The sequence below is a fragment of the Sciurus vulgaris genome, assembly GCF_902686455.1.
Source record: "Sciurus vulgaris genome assembly, chromosome: X".
Classification (NCBI taxonomy): Eukaryota; Metazoa; Chordata; class Mammalia; order Rodentia; family Sciuridae; genus Sciurus; species Sciurus vulgaris.
In genome coordinates this window covers 65,020,419-65,037,952 of record NC_136471.1, presented here as the reverse complement: position 1 = coordinate 65,037,952, position 17,534 = coordinate 65,020,419, and the positions used below count along the sequence as shown (strand labels likewise).

At 33.4% G+C, this 17,534-nt stretch overlaps 1 protein-coding gene and 1 long non-coding RNA gene across 2 annotated transcripts in view; one reads left to right on the top strand and one right to left on the bottom strand.

Moving 5' to 3' along the window:
* LOC306650813 overlaps nt 1-17,534 on the bottom strand; it is a 422,453-nt gene that overhangs the window by 245,432 nt on the left and 159,487 nt on the right. The window contains exon 2 of the long non-coding RNA XR_013761039.1: nt 16,937-16,974. This is a non-coding gene — a long non-coding RNA (uncharacterized lncRNA). The remainder of the gene's footprint in view (nt 1-16,936; nt 16,975-17,534) is intronic.
* On the top strand, nt 8,343-8,624 carry LOC306652020 (prothymosin alpha-like; the record flags this gene model as incomplete). The annotated part of the gene is made up of 1 exon (XM_079125083.1): nt 8,343-8,624. One exon carries the CDS (start codon nt 8,343-8,345, stop codon nt 8,622-8,624), a length of 282 nt encoding a protein of 93 aa, XP_078981209.1.

Genomic DNA, 17,534 nt, shown 5'->3' with positions numbered 1-17,534 from the left:
GTTAAATTCATTCTCAAGTATATTTTTTTGAGGGTATAGTAAATGGGGTAGTTTTCTTAAATTCTCTTGCAGTGGATTCATCACTGATATATAGAAATGCATTTGATTTATGGGTATTGATTTTATATCCTGCTACTCTGCAGAATTCAATCACGTGTTCTAGAAGTTTTCTGGTGGAATTTTTTGGATCTTCTAAATACAGAAACATGTCATCAGCAAATAGTGATAATTTGTATTGTACTTTTCCTATTCAAATCCTTTTAATTTTTTTCATCTATCTGTTTGCTCTGGCTAGAGTTTTAAGGGCAATGTTGAATAGAAGTGGTGAAAGATGGAATCCCTGACTCGTTCCAGTTTTTAAAGGGAATGGTTTCAGTTTTTCTCCATTTAAAATGATGTTGGTCTTGGGTTTAGCACACATAGCCTTTACAATGTTGATGTATGTTCCTACTATCCCTAGTATTTCCAGTGTTTTGAACGTGAAAAGATGCTGTATGTTTTTCAATTGCTTATTTTGCATGTATTGAGTTAATCATAAGATTCTCGTCTTTAAGTCTATTGATGTGATGAATTAGGTTCATTTATTTCTATATGTTGAAAGAGCTTGCACCCCTGGGATGAACCCAAATTGATCATGGTGCACTGTCATTTTAATATGTTTTTATATGTAACTTGCCAGAATTTTATTGAGAACTTTTGTATTTGTGTTCATTTGAGATATTGTTCTGAAGTTTGTTTGTTTGTTTTTCTTGATGTGTCTTTGTCTGATTTTGGTATCAGGGTGATATTAGCCTCATAGAATGAGTTTGGAACGGTTCCCTGCTTTTCTATTTCATGGAATAATTTGAGGAGTATTGGTGTTAATTCTTCTTTGAAAGTCTTATAGAACTCAAATGAGAATCTGTGTGTTCCTGGGCTTTTCTTGGTTGGTAGACTTTTGATGACATCTTATATTTCAATGCTTGAAATTGATCTATTTAAATTGTATACATCCTCTGTTTCAATTTGGTTGATCATATGTCTCTAGAAAATTTTCAATGTCTTTGAGATTTTCTGTTTTACTGGAGTATAAATTTTCAAAATAGTATCTAATTACCATTTTTATTTCATTAGTAACTTTATTGATATTTCCCTTTTCACCATGAATTTTAGTAATTTGAGTTTTCTCTTTCTCTTCATTAGTGTAGATAAGGATCTATCAATTATATTTATCTTTTCAAGAAACATCTTTTTGTTTTGTCAAGTTTTTTAATCATTTATTTCAAATTATTTTCTATTAACTTCATTGATTTCAGCTGTGATATTAATTCTTTCCTGTCTTTTGCTTTTGGTGTTGATATGTTCTTCTTTCCTAGGGCTTTAAAATATAATGTTAGCTAATTTATTTGTTTACTATTTTATTATTTTATTGAATGAACTCAGTGTAATGAATTTTCCTCTTAGCACTGCCTTCATAGTGGCCCAGAGATTTTATATATGTTGTATTGTTGTTCTCATTTACCTCTAAGGAATTTTTGATTTCCTCCTTGATTTCTTCTGCTATCCACTCACCATTCAATAGCATGTTATATAGTCTCCAGGTGTTGGAGTACCTTCTATTTTTTATTTTATTACTGATTTCTAGTTTAATTTCATTATGATCTGATAGAGAGAAGGATAGTATTTCTTTTTTTATTAGTTAAGAGTTTCTTTGTGGCTTAACATATGGTCTATTTTTTTTGTTTTTGTTTTTTTAATTTATTTTTATTGTAAACAAATGGGATACATGTTATTTCTCTGTTTATACATGGAGTAAAGGCATACCAATTGTGTAATCATAAATTTACATAGGGTAATGTTGTTTGATTCATTCTGTTATTTTTTCCCTTCATGCCCACCCCTCCCACCCCTCTTTTCCCTCTATATAGTCCCTCCTTCCTCCATTCTTGGCCCCCTCCCACCCTCCATTATGTGTCTTCATCGACTTATCAGCGAGATCCTTCATCCTTTGGTTTTTTGAGATTGGCTTATCTCACTTAGCATGATATTCTCCAATTTCATCCATTTGCCTACAAATGCCATAATTTTATTATTCTATATGCCTGAGTAATATTCCATTGTATATATACACCACAGTTTCTTTATCCATTCATCAATTGAAGGACATCTAGGTTGGTTCCACAATCTGGCTATTGTGAACTGAGCAGCTATGAACATTGATGTGGCTGCATCTCTGTAGTATGCTGATTTTAAGTTCTTTGGGTACAGGCTGAGGAGTGGGATAGCTGGGGTCAAATAATGGTTCCATTCCAAGCTTTCTGATTAATCTCCACACTGCTTTCCAGAGTGGCTGTACCAATTTGCAATCCCACCAGCAATAAGAAAACCTTAGAAGATGGAAAGATCTCCCATGTTCTTGGATAGGCAGAATTAATATTGTCAAAATGGCTATACTACCAAAAGTGCTATACAGATTCAATGCAATTCCAATTAAAATCCCAGTGGTGTACCTTACAGAAATAGGTCAAGCAATCATGACATTCATCTGGAAGAATAAGAAACCCAGAATAGCTAAAGCAATCCTTAGGAGGAAGCGTGAAGCAGGGGTATTGCAATACCAGAACTTCAACTATACTACAAAGCAATAGTAACAAAAATGGCATGGTATTGGTACCAAAATAGACAGATCAATGGTACAGAATAGAGAACCATTTCTTTAGTGTAGTTCCTCCCTTTGCTGGTTTTCATTGCTTTTTGTTGTTGTTGGTGGTTTATTTTCATTTCTCCTTATGGAATGTTTTGCTGAGGATCTTTTGTAGTGCAAGCTTTCTAGTTGTGAATTCTTTTAACTTTGTTTATCACGGAAGGTTTTCTTTTTTCATCTTCAAATCTGAAGCTTAGTTTTGCTGAATATAAAATTCTTGGTTGCATCCATTTTCCTTCAGAGCTTGATATATGCTATTCTATGACATCCTGGTATTGAGGGTCTGGACTGGGAAATCAGCTGAGATCCAAATTGGTTACTCCTATATGTAATTTGATTTTTTTCTCTTGAAGTCTTTAAAGTTGTAAAGCCTGAAAGTTGTCCTTATTCTGTATGTTAGTCATTCTGTTTATAATGTGCCTTGGTGTGGGTCTGCTGTAATTTTGTACATTTGGTGTCCCGTAATCCTCTTATAGTTGATTTTCCATTTCATTCTTTAGATTTATAATATTTTTGATATTATGTCATTGAAAAGTTTGTGCATTCCTTTTGTTTGTATCTCAATGCCTTTGTATATCCTGAAAAAATCTTATGTTTGGTGTTTTCATGTTTTCCCATATTTGATGGAATTTCTTTTCATGGTTTCTTACCATCTTCTCTGTACAGTACACTTTGTTTTCAAGATTATATATTTTGTCTTTATTGTCTGAGGCTCTATCTTCCAAGTGGTCTTGTCTGTTGGTGATGCTTTCCATTGAATTTTTAATTTGGTTTATTGTTCTTTCATTTTGAGGATGTCTTCTTGATTCCTTTTTATAATCTCTGCCTCTTTATTGAAATGATCTTCACTTCCTATATTTTCTCACTGATACCATTCTTTTTATTTTTCTTGAAGATCAGTCTTACTATATACCTTCTGAAGTCCTTCCCTGACAATTATTTTAATATATTGTCTATGGATCCTATTGTTGGAACATCTTGGTTATTTGAGGCAATTTTTCCCTTGCTTTTTTCATGTTGTTTGTGTGTCTTCCCATCTAGTTATATGGATCTGAGTCAGCATAGTTTCTACCCTGTAGTCTTATAGTGTCCTTGAAGGCTTCTTAAGGACCATTAAGGTCAAGACCAGGATTAACAGCACCCAATTCAAAACAATATAGAGTCTTAAACCAAACATTTCCTATTAAGGTGTTTATAGTTTTGTCACAGTAAACAGAAATGATGTGTTCAATTATTATCTATGATATAAACAATAAGTTTGATAAAATGATTTACTGTCTCAAATGATGCACAATGTTAGAACAGAAGTAGTGTAAGATATGATGTTTATGTGGGAGGAGGAGAGAAGATAGAGATAAAACTTTATAGTAAGAGCGAAGGAGAAAGTAACATGTTGGCCGCAAGCATGAGATCAGTGAGAAAGATAATCTACAGAGACAGATAGGTGAGAGAAAAAATATATACATTTTTTCAAAAAGTAAAAAGTTAAGAATAGAAAACAAAACTAATATACTTTTCAGACATCCTATTTCTCAAGAATATTGCTCATTTTTCTATTTTTATTAGTGATTTTTAGTTACACATGGCATTAGAGTTCATTTTGACATAATTACAAAGGCATGGGATATAATTTTCTCTAATTCAGTCTCCTGTACTTTTAATTTTTCTCCCCTCCTTTCTCTCCATTCCCTTCCCTCTAGTGATTTTTCTTCTATTTAGTTATAATTTTTAAATTAGTGCCTTATAGATATATATGAATGTGTGATTCATTGTGACATATTCACATAGATGCATAGAAAAGTTAGCTTAGATTCATTCCATTATACTTCCCTTTACCTGATATTTCCTCCCTGTCCATCACTCCCCATCTTATGCTGCACTGATCTCTCTTCTTTTTTCATGAAATTTCCCCACTTTTCTTTCTTTTTCTTAGTTTGGTCTAGTTCCTGCATATAAGATAAAACATTTATCCTTTGTGATTCTGAGTCTGGATTTTTTTTTTTTTTTTACTTATTCTGATGGTCTTCAATTCCATCCATTTACCCGTAAAAGTTATAATTTTGTTATTTTATTTTTGCTGAGTATTACCCCATTGTGTATATATACCACATTTTCTTTGTCCATTCTTCTGTTGACAGCCACCTAGGTTGGTTCCACAGCTTAACTATTATGAATTGTGCTGCTATAAACATTGATATGGTTGCATTCCTATAGTAATCTAATTTTAGATCTTTTGGATATGTACCAAGGAGTAAAATAACTGGGGCATATGGTTGTTTTATTCCTAGTATTTTTTAATCTCCATACTGCTTTCCAAATTAGATGTACTGATTTTCAGTCCCACCCACAATATAAGAATATACCATTTTCCCCACATCCTTGCCAACATTATTATTATTGGTATCACTGATACTTGCCATCCTGAGGAGTAGACAGAGATGAAATCTCAATGTAGTTTTGACTTGCATTTCCTTGACTGCTAGAATTGTTGAACATTCTTAAATATACTTATTCACCTTTTGTATTTCTTCTTTTGAGAAGTATGTTTACTTCTTTTTTCGTTTATTAATTGGATTTTTTTTCCTTTAAGTTTTTTGAGTTATTTGTATATTCTGGATATTAATCCCCTTTTAAAGGAGTAACTGGAAAAATTTTTCTCCCATTCTGTAGGCTCCCTCTCTATATTCTTAAATTAATTGTTTACTTTTCTGTGAAGAACATTTTTAAAATTTGATGGCATTCCACTTATTGATTTTTGGTTTTATTTCTTGTACCTTAGGAATCTTGTGAATGAAGTTGGTGCCTGTGCCAATATGTTATAGTGTTAGGTTTCCATTTTCTTCTAGCTGTTGAAGAATTACTGGTCTAATTCCTAGGTCTCTGATCCAGTTTAAGTTGACTGTAGTGTAGTGACTGTAGTTTAAGTTGACTGGGTGAGAGATAGGGATCATTTCATTATTTTACATATAGATCCATTGTTCCTAGTAGTACTTATTAAAAAGGCTACCTTTTCTCCAAAATATTTTTGGCACCTCTGTTGCATACCAGATGACTACCTATGTGTGTTTCCCTCTGTGTCTTCTATTCTATCCCATTTGTCCTCACATATGTATTGGTATTAAAGCCATGCTGATTTTGCTACTGTAACTGTACTATAATTTGAGGTCTGGTATTGTGATTTCTCCAACATTTCTCTTTTTTTTGGCTATTAGGGTAAAAACTATCAAATGAAAATGAAGAGTGATATATATATGATCAAAATTGACATTATAGCTATTTATAGTATACTATGCCAAGGTGAAGAAAATTCATATTGGGTCTTGGTTTGAACAGCATCAATATTTGGGGTCTTTAGAAGATGTCCACCATTCTTTGGCTTTGTATCCCCTCAGAGGATTGGGGACATAGGATCTCTTCCCTAGTTGCTATGGCTCTCACACCAGCTAATTCTCTTTTGTCAGTCTAGGGATGAGGCTGATTGCTCAGAGGGTATGATGTTGTATCTGCTGGTTGTTTCTATCATGTGCATGAGCTCAAGGCGCAGGGCTCTGAATTATCTCTCTGATTGCCCTGAGTCACTGTGTGTCTGCTCCCCTCCATAGGAATCTTTTAAGGTGGCATAGAGTCTGATGAGCTCAGGTACTGTGATTGTTTATTCTGTGTGGGTGATTTCTGGTGCAGAAACATTCCCCCTGGCTGACACAGCTCACTTAGTTACCATTCCTACTAATGAATAAAGAGATTTAGCATGTTCACTTCAGTTCTAGCTTTCAGTGCTCCAGGTTGTAAACTGCAGGCACTGTTTCCCTCTGTTAAATGGGACTGAATCAACTTCCAACCAGTGTCTAAACACCTACTGTCTGTGACCATGAGTCAGTCCATGCACCATCACTCTCCACTGTCCACGAGGTAATTTTCTGCCTTGACTGACTTCCTGATGACTTTGGCCATGATCTAGATACCTTCCTGTTCCTCTGCCCTGGACAAAAACTGCCTTCAGTTTGAATCTGACCCTATTATTCCTGTTTATGTGGTAATTAGTGTTACAGATCTCACAATAGGAACTGTGTATTCATTTTAATGCTGCATGTTATTCACTGCTATTATTGATGTTGCTTACTTCCTCATTTTTGTGATGTGTTGGGAATCTACTGAGACAATATGCATTCACAGGGCAAAGACTCTTCTGTTGAGCTACACCTGTAAAACATACAAGAGACAGTGTACCTTGCTACACACACAAACACCATGTTCAAACCTCATCAATGCTTTAATGCAAATATAAGAGAGAAAAATTCCAAACAACCAGGTCCCAAATTGCAATAGCTGCAGGAACCTTAGGTCCTACTCAAAGACATCTACTTCTACAGCAAAAACAGAGAAATGTGACACAAAGACTGTGGCACCACACCTACAAGTGACCTCAATCCATATTTCTCCATAATTCTTTAGATTTATTGAGTTCCTAAATTTAGAAAAAACAATCACAGATTGTAGTACACTTACTCTACTATATACAACACAATTGTCTTATTTACAAAAAGAATCCACTCTTGCAAAACCTACAGGAAAAATAGAATCCTCAAGCTCTGATGATGTACACATTTATCAAAATACACTAACAATCATGAAAGCACTAGCAAGGAAACTATACTACAAAAACCACTTGGAAATATATAGAAAAATTCTCATTGACCTAATATTGTGGAACACATCTCAAGAAAAAGCTGCACCCTAAAAAAAGATTCACACAGGTGACTAGAAGAGAAATACATCCCAACTAATGAACAAAATTCATAACAGGATTAAAAGAAATATGAAAACACAAGGTAAAATGACACCTTCTAAAGTCGAGGTTCATCCACTGACTCTAAAATTTTTAAAGTGGATGAAATACCAGTAGATTTTGAAATGTTTCTTCTGCACCACCACAATTTTTAAAGAGGATCAAATAATTCAAAAGAATGATTATAAAAATGATCAATGAATTCCAGAAAAACAGAAAAAAACTGAATGAATTAAGTAAATCAGTACAGGATATCAAAGAGAAATTCAACAAGGTGATAGAGATATTGAAAAGACCCAAATGGAAATCATAAAATTTAAAGCCACAATAAATCAAATGAGAAAATCAATTGAAAGTCACTCTAATAGATTAGACCATGCAGAAGACAGTATCTCAGAGCTGGAAGACAAAGTGGTCGGCCTTGTACATTCAGACAGTATGAAAGAAAAGAAAATAAGTAACATGAATAGACTATACAAGAACTCTGGGACAATATTAGAATACAAAAGTTAATTATAATTAGAATTGAAGAGGGTTTTGAGATGGAGATTAATGGTATGTACAACCTCTTTAGAGCTGTAATTTCAGAAAATATTGTATATAATGAAAATGAGGTAAACATTCAGATACAGGAAGCATTCATAATCCCAAATAGACAAGATCAGAAACAAACCTCTTCTTGATATATTATTATTAAATTGTCTAAAATAGAGTGGATCCTCTGAAAAGCCATCTTTGCACTGTTCCTGGGTCTAGCTCCCCACTCGAAAAAAACACTTCTGATTTTTTGGACATTGATGGCTTCATCACCAGAGTCCCTGAACTCTAGTTTCCTTTTTAACCCACTGCATTGGATCATGAGCATGCCCCACCATGTCAGATGTGGCAGTGCGCACTAGCTCCAATGTCACCACCAAGGATTTAAAGAAGAAGAAAAAAGTTGTGGATGAGGCAGAGAATGGAAGAGATGCCCTTGCTAATGGGGATGCTAATGAGGAAAATGGGAAGCAGGGGACCAATAATGAGGTAGATAAAGAAGAGGAAGAGGGTAGTGAGGAAGAGGAGGAAGGTGATGGTGAAGAAAAGGATGGAGATGAAGATGAGGAGGCTGAGGCAGCTGGGGGCAAACAGGCAACTGAAGATGACAAAGGATGATGATGCTGATACCAAGAAGAGGAAGACCCATGAGGATAATGAGAGAGCAAAAAGGAAAAGTTAAGGCCTTTGTGACATGTTACCCTTCACTTCCCATCTCAGAATCAAAATGTGGCCACCTTTGAGTAGAGAGGCCAGTCTGCTAGCCCACTGTGGGCAATTCCACCCATGGATGACCCCCACTCTCTACTACCTAACCAAAACCACAACATAAATTTGCAATGGGGAAGAAAAAAGAAAACTTCCAAGGCCCTTCTTTTTTATTAGAAGTACTTTTAAAAAGGAAAGCTTGTTTGTATTTTTTTTATTCACATTTTCTTAGGGGTCAGCCATTTTTAATGACCTTAGATGACCAAACCAGCCTTTGAAGGTTCTCTGTCCTACTTCTGACTTTATTTGCATTGTATTCATGTTCATTATAAGCTCAACAGAGAAGAAAACTGGTAAAAAAGTAAAAACAGCAACAACAAAAAATTAATCCTATTCAAACATTCTAGTAATTTTTTTTGTGTATGTACTTTAACCATACTATGAGTAATTGGTTTGTACGAGATGGTCAAAAAGGCCAAAGATAAAAATGTTTCTTTTTTTCTTTTTTGTCTATGAAGTTGCTGTTTATTGTTTTTGGCCTATTTCGTGTATGTGTGAAACAATGTTGTCCAACAATAAACCAAAATTTTATTTAGCTGTGTTGTTCTACAACAATAAAAACAAAAAGCCTAAAGGACAGGATGAGTAGAATTTTAAAATCCTCTAAAGGAAAAATGCCAGGACACATTGGAAGGCAAGCCAATCAGAATCACTTCTGAGTTATTAATACAAACTCTAAAATCTATAAAGGCTTAGAATGATGTGTGGTAGACAAGGAAAGTCAATTTCTGTCAACCTAGATTGCTATATCTAGAAAAGGTAAACTTAAAATTCTAAGGAGAAATTTTAAAAGTCCATAGTAATGAGAAATTAAAAGAATTTATGGCCACTAATCGAGCACTACAGATAATATTTAAAGAAATAACATGAAGAAGACACCAAAGATAAACTACAGATTTCACAAATTAACAAATGTCATTTGAAGAATAGCTAAGGAGAAACTGTACCAAATTAAATATAACAAATAGGTCAAAATAGCAGAAATTAATAAACATCTCTCTATATTAAGTGTGAGTGATCTCAACTCTCCAACAGAATAGATTAAAAGTAAAGACCAAACTATATATTGTGTTCAAGAGACTAACCTTACAAAGACAGTCACAGGTTGAAAGTGAAAAGATGGAAAATGACATTCCATGCAAATGGGGCCTGAAAAGAAGCAGGAATAGTTAGTGTCATATTTGATAAAGCATACTTTAAGTAAAAGTTAATCAGAAGATAAAAAAAGGTCACTTCATATTAGAAAAGGGAACAATCCAACGAGAGGTTGACTAACAAATATTTATATCCCAAAGATATAAAAATATTATAAATCAAATGGACTGAACAGACATATACAGAATATTCCATCCAACAGCAGCAGAATTCGCTTTATTCTCAGCTGCTTACAGAATCGTCTCCAAATAAAACATATCTAATTCCACAGACACTTAGCTAATACAAAATGATGTGATTTCTTAGCTCTTATCATATTATAGTGGAGTGAAGTTAGAAATCAACACACACACACACACACACCCCAAAAAATAAAATCCTACAGAAACTGTATAAACATATTCAGATTGAATGATAGCTTTTTGAACAGTGAATGGGTGATCAAAGAAATCAGGGATGAAATTTTTTAAACTCATAGAATTAAATACCATATACCAGTAATACTAGGACACTATAAAGGTTATTAAAAATAGGAAAATTTATAACCTTGAGTGCCTACAAACGATTCCAAATAAAAAACCTAATGTTGCATCTCAAGGACCTAATAAAGCAAGAATAAACCTAGCCCAATGCCAGTTGTAGGAAAGAGATAATTGATATCAGAGCCCAAATCAATTAAATAGAGAATATAAGAAAGGAATAGATAGGTTTAATAAATGCAGATTTGGTTGTTTATAGAGATAAACAATATTAATAACATTTATCCAAACTAACCAAAGGGAAAAGACAGATGACCCAAAGTAATACAAATAGTGATGGAATAGGAGATACCACTATACACATGAAAGAAATTGAGATCATTAGGGACTATTTTGAAAATGTATACTTCACATTGAAAAAATCTAGAAGACATGGAGATATTTCCAGACACATATGACCTTCCAAAATTGAAACAAGGGGGTATAGAACACCAAAGCATAACAAATAAAAGCAATGATATTGAAGTAGCAATAAAAAATCTTTCAAAATAGCAATCCCTGGGAATAGGTGCATTCTTAGATGAATTCTACCCAGCCTTTAAATTTTGCTATATTAGAAGATTATAAAGTTCCATCATAATAACTGCTGTATCTAATAAAAAATTAGCAAAATAGCAGCATATAAAATCAATATACAAAAATGGATAGCTTTCCTAAACACCCCCCCCTTTTCTTTGGTACTAGGGATTGGATGCAGGGGCACTGAACCACTGAGACACATTCCCACCCCTATTTTGTATTTTATTTAGAGACAGGGTCTCCCTGAGTTGCTTAGCACCTTGCTTTTGCAAGGCTCTGAACTCATGATCCTCCTGTATTAGCCTTTCCAGCTACTGGGATTACAAGTGTGTACCACCATGCCCAGTCTGTACCACCTTCTAAGCAACTAAATGTCAATGATCCACAAATTATTCCATTTAATAGAAAGTGTGACAAACTTACCAATTTATTCTATGAAATAAACATAATCCTGATACCAAAACTAGAGAAGGAACATCAAGGAAACAAATCTATAGTCCAATATTCCTGATGAACATATTTTCAAAAATTATTCATCAAAGTTTAGCAAATCATATTCAACAACAGATTAAGAAAATTGTACAACATGTCCAGATTGGTGCTATTACAGGGATTCAAGGAAGGTTCAATATACACAAATAAATAAATGAATTTATAACATAAGTAGAATCAAGATCATCTCAATAGATGCAGAGAAAGCTTTCAACAATATTCAGCACCCCTCCATGGTAACACCTTAGAAACTAGGGATAGAAGTACCTTATCTCAATATCACATAGGCTGTTTATAATAAATCTAAAACAAGATCATAGTGAATGGAGAAAAATGAAAGCATTTACTCTAAAGCTCAGAATAAGGAAGGGATATCCACTTTCAACACTCGTATTGAATTCAGTACTAGAAATACTAGAATAATTATACAAAAGGAATAAAAGAGATAAAAATAAGAAAGGAAGAATTCCAATTATCACTGTTTTTAGATTATATTATCCTATATTAGAAGACCAAAAAGTTCCACCAGAAGACTACTATAGCTAATAAATAAATTCAGCAAAGATGGCATTTACAATCAACATAAAAAAATTGACAGCTTTCCTATAAACCAATAATAAAATCACTAAAAAGAATTCAGAAAAATAATAAAAATAATTTCATTCACATCAGTCTTAATCAAATTATAATATCTGTGAATAAATATAACTAAGGAGATGAAAGAATTCCGCAAGGAAATTTATAGAACTCTGAAAATGAAATTTAAGAAGACACTAAAATCTGGAATGATTTCCATGTCCCTGTGTAGGCACAAATAATATTGTTAAAATGACTATATTATCAAAGTGATACACAATTTCAATGCAAAACCCATCAAAATACAAATGACATTCTTTGCAGAACTAGAAAAAAAAGTCCTAAAACACATGGAAGAATAAAAGACCTGGAATAGCCCAAGAAAGTCTAAGCAGAAAAAGCAATGCTGGAGACATCATAACACCTGTCTTCAAATTATACTACAGAGATATTGCAATAAAAATTACATAGCACTGCCATAAAAAGCAGACATATTCACCTGGAACAGAATAGAAAACACAAAGCCACACAGATACAGTCATCTGATCCTTAACAAAGACACAAAATCATGTTGGGGAAAAGTTAGTTTTTTAACAAAAGGTACTGGGAAAACTGGTTATCCATACATAGAAAAATGAGACCACATTCTTGTCTCTCACTCTACACAAAAGTCAACACAAAAAGCAACAATGACCTAAAATTAGAGCTAGGTCTTTAAAACTACTGTAAGAAAATGTAAGGTCAACATTTTAACATGTAAATGCAGGCAGTGACTTCCACAACAAGAATACTGAAACTCAGGAATAATACCAGTAATTAATATAATGCAGTAATTTTCAACTGCATCGTTAGCTAGAGTACCTCCTTACATTTGGGGTATATCAAATTATACTCATACTATTCAACCAATAGTTCTTACTAAAGATGTACAATTAATACATGCTAAAAAAGATTTTGGACTTATTGCGTTGCTTGCAGGTATTATTATTGCTGCCCTAGCTGCTTCAACTGCTGCCACGATAGCCTTAGTACAAACTGGTGCTAATGCTGCAGTGCTAAATGCACAAGCTACTAGAGTCAGTGAAGCCTTCGCTCTTCAACACCAAACAAATACGCTAATACAAGGAGGTATCCTAAATTTGCAGCAACAAACAGATCTCACGAATGAAAGAATGAATTTCGTGCAAATGACAATGTGTTTACAATGTAATCCCACATTACCCTATGTTTGTGAAACTATGGCAACACTTGACAATGTGACTAACTGGAGGCAAGAATTAAGCACATATTTAAGGGGTCCTTGGAATGCCCGGTTTCAGAACTTAACACTCAAACTAGGTCATGCAATAATATCAATCAATGAAACCCAAGCCCAGCTTGTACTGAATGCTTCTTTCTTTACACGATTATGGAACAAAATCACCTCCATATTTGATCCTGTAAATATTGCATTATTTGGACTTTCCCTTGCTGGCATTGTAATTTCATTCCTGTGTATTTTCTGTCTTTGTAACAGAACCTCAAAAATTGAGACTAGACAGATCATGTTAACTCAGGTCATGATGGCAAAAAAGAAAAAGGGGAAAATGAGGAGAATCCTGTGGTGTACCAGGCATGGATCCAAGGTATGGACTGAGCTTGAGCACAGAACACTGGACTCTCTTCATGTCACATGAGTACACTCTGTGATGACCCAATGCCTCTTGAGCCTTCCTGGTCCCCAGTAGAAGTCTGCTCTTCCCTGTAGTACGGTATTGTAAACATGTAACCTGAGCAGTGGCCTGGCTATCTCATTAATATGATTGGTTCTCACTCCATATATAAACTACTGCACTTCCTGAATAAATTGAGTCTGCATCACAGAACCTGGCTCCCAGTGTCTGAATTAAGGGGCACCACCCCGAGAGGCCAACTCACTTTTGACAACAAAGAATGAAGTTATGTCTTCTTCAGGAAAATGGATGGAACTCAAGGGCATTATGTTAAGAAAAATAAGCCCAATGAACATGAAATGTTGTATGTTTTCTCTACTATGTGGAAGGAATATACCAAAAAAGGGGTAAAATAAAGTGGGAGGTATCTCATGAACATCACCAGAGACCAGTAGAGTAGAGGAAATGGGCCAGGGTGAGGGAGTAGGGGACAGATATTGGAAACACCTGGAAACACTAGTGACCAAGACACATTATAATATCATGTGACTGTAGGAATAGGTAACAATGAATTACACTATTATGTATAATAATAACCTATTAATAAAATATAGAAAATTGTATAATAACAATTGCCTTGCTGACATTAAAGACATATATTAAAGATCTTACACATAGTCCTACCTCCCTCCTTTCCCCTTTCAAACTTGTGATTTAGGCTATTTTGTTCCTCATCAAGATTTATAACATTTGTGTATACTTCTGTTACTATAATTTGCGCAAGTTTATAATTATATGATTTAATCATTTGAATTTGTCTTTGGATTAATTTGATTTCATCCTCAGGTAGTTTTGTGTTGGTTTTTCTTGTTTTTTTTTTGTATGTATTTTTTAAAAAAAAATTTTTTTGTTTATAATGGAAGTTTTTTACTTTAGTATCAATTCTGAGGTTTAATCAGAAAAAAAAAATTTTGTTTTTGTATGTATTTTCAGAAAACCTTTTGAAGTATTCTTCAGTGTTTCCATGTTCTAGTATGGATATTGTATTCATGGTTCCACATTTTTTCTGAGAATAGAAATATTAGATCTTTTTAAAAAGTTGATCATGGAGAAAAGGTGTTAAGAGACCATGAATAGAATTTCCAAGAAATATGTGATAACTTGAAAAGAGCAAACTTAAAATTTGTCAGGATACATGATGGTTTGGAGATACATACTAAAGGAATGCACAATCTTTTCAATGAAAGGATATCAGAACATTTTCAAAACTTAAAGAATGAAATATAAAATCAGATACTGGGGTCTTATACAAATATACAAAATCGCAAGAGACCCACACCAAATCAAATTATTATGGAAATACCTAACATACAGAATAAAGATAGAATTTTAAATGCTGCTACAGAAAAATGTCAGATCATATATAGAGGGAAACCAAACTTGATTTTAGTTGATTTCTCAACCTAAACCCTTAAATGTAGGAGGTCTTGGAATAATATTATCAAACTCTGAGAAAAAAATGGATGCCAGACAAGAATACTATAGCTAGCAAGATTAAACCTCAGAATTGATACTAAAGTAAGAAACTTCCATTATAAACAAAAATTTAATGAATTCACAACAGAAAGCCTGCTCTATAAAACATACTATGTAAAGATACATAATGTAGATGAAATGATAAATAACAGTGAAAATTAAACTACACTACAAAGATAAACTACACTAGAAGACTAGACAATGAAAAGGTAATATAATTCAAATTAAAAATGAGAAAATCAGAATGACAGTGAATAAATTCATTTCTCAGTTATAATATTGAATGTAAATGGCCTAAACTCATCAACTAAAAGACATAGACTAGCAAATTGGATTAAAAAACAGGACCCAACAATATGCTAGCTCAAAAAGACGCACCTCATAGGCAAAGACATCCAGACACTGAAGGCCAAAAGATAGGAAAAAATATATCATTTACATGGATCTCATAAATAAGCAGGATTTGCTGTTTGTATATCAGATAAATGGTCTTCAAGCAAAAATTAAACAGAAGGGAAAAAGAAGGACATTTTATACTACTTAAAAGAATTATATTTCAATAAGACTAACAATTGTAAATATTATCCACCAAACAATGGAGCATCTACATACATCAAACAAACCCTTCTCGATTTCAAGAATCAAATGGACCACAACAAAATAATACTGGGTAACTTTAACACAACTGTCTCACACGTGGATAGATCTTCCAAACAAAAGCTAAACAAAGAAGCTGCAGAACAAATTAGTACACTCAATAATGTAGAATTAATGAACATATATAGAGTATTTCATACACTGTGGAACAAATGCACTTTCTTCTTGGCAGCACATGGATGCTTCTCTAAAATAGACCATATGATATGGCAAAAAGCAACTCTTAGCAAATACAAAAAAGTAGAATACTACCCTGCTTTCTATCAGATCATAATGGAAGGAAACTAAAAATCACTGATAAAATGAAAAATAGAAGCAACTCCAACATCTGGTGATTAAATAAAAAGCTATTGAATAATGAGTGGATAGAAAAAAATTAGGGAGGAAATAAAAAAGTACTTTTAGAGGTAAATGAGAACAACAATAAAACATATCAAATCTCTTGACCACTATGAAGGTAGCACTAAGAAGAAAGTTCATTTCATTGAGCTCATCTATTAAAAGAATAAAAAGTCAACAAATAAATGACCTAACATTACATCTCAAAGTCCTACAAAAAGAAGAACAAATCAACAGCAAAAGCAGTAGAAGACAGGAAATTATTAAAATCAGAGTTGAAATAAATAAAATTGAAAAAAGTGAAATAATTCCAAAAATTGACAAGATGAAAAGTTGGTTCTTTGAAAAGATAAATAATATGGCTTAACCCTTAGTTACATGAATGGAGATAGAAAATTCAAATTACTAAATTTGTGGTGAAAAAGGAAGTATCACAATGAATACTACTGAAATACAGAAGATAATTAGAAGCTATTTTTAAAATCATACTTGAATAAAGTAGAAAATTTTGAAGATATTGAAGCATTTCTAGTGACATATGATCTACCCAAACTGAAACAGGAAGATATATACAATTTAAAAACATCAATTCTAAACAATGGAAGATGACATCAAAAGCCTACCAAACAGGAAAGAACAAGACCAGAAAGATTCTCAGCCATGTTCTACAAGATGTTCAAAGAATTAACACCAATACTCTTCAAATTATTCCATGAAATAGAAAAGGAGGGAACCCTTCCAAACTCATTCCATAAGTCTAATATCACCCTGATGCCAAAACCAGACAAAGACACATCAAGGGAAGAAAACTTCAGACCAATATCCCAGATGAATATAGACACAAAAATACTCAATAAACTTCTGGCAAAATGCATACAAAAGCATATTAAAAATACAGTGCACCATGATCAAGTGTGGTGCATCCCAGGGGTGCAAGTTTGGCTCAACATACAGAAATGAATAGACCTAATTCATCAAATCAATAGACAAGAAGCATATGACTGTCTCAATAGATGCAGAAAAAGCATTTGACAAAACACAGTACCTCTTTATGTTCAACACACTAGAAAAACTAGGGATACTAGGAACATACCTAACATTGTAAAGGCTATCTATGCTAAACCCAAGGGCAACATCATTCTGAACAGAGAAAAACTGAAAGAATTTCCTCTAAAATTGGAACAAGACAGGAATACCCTCTTTCACCACTTCAACTCAACATAGTCCTTATAGTCCTTCAAACTCTAGCTAGAGCAATCAGACATATGAAAAAATTAAAGGAATAAGAACAGAAA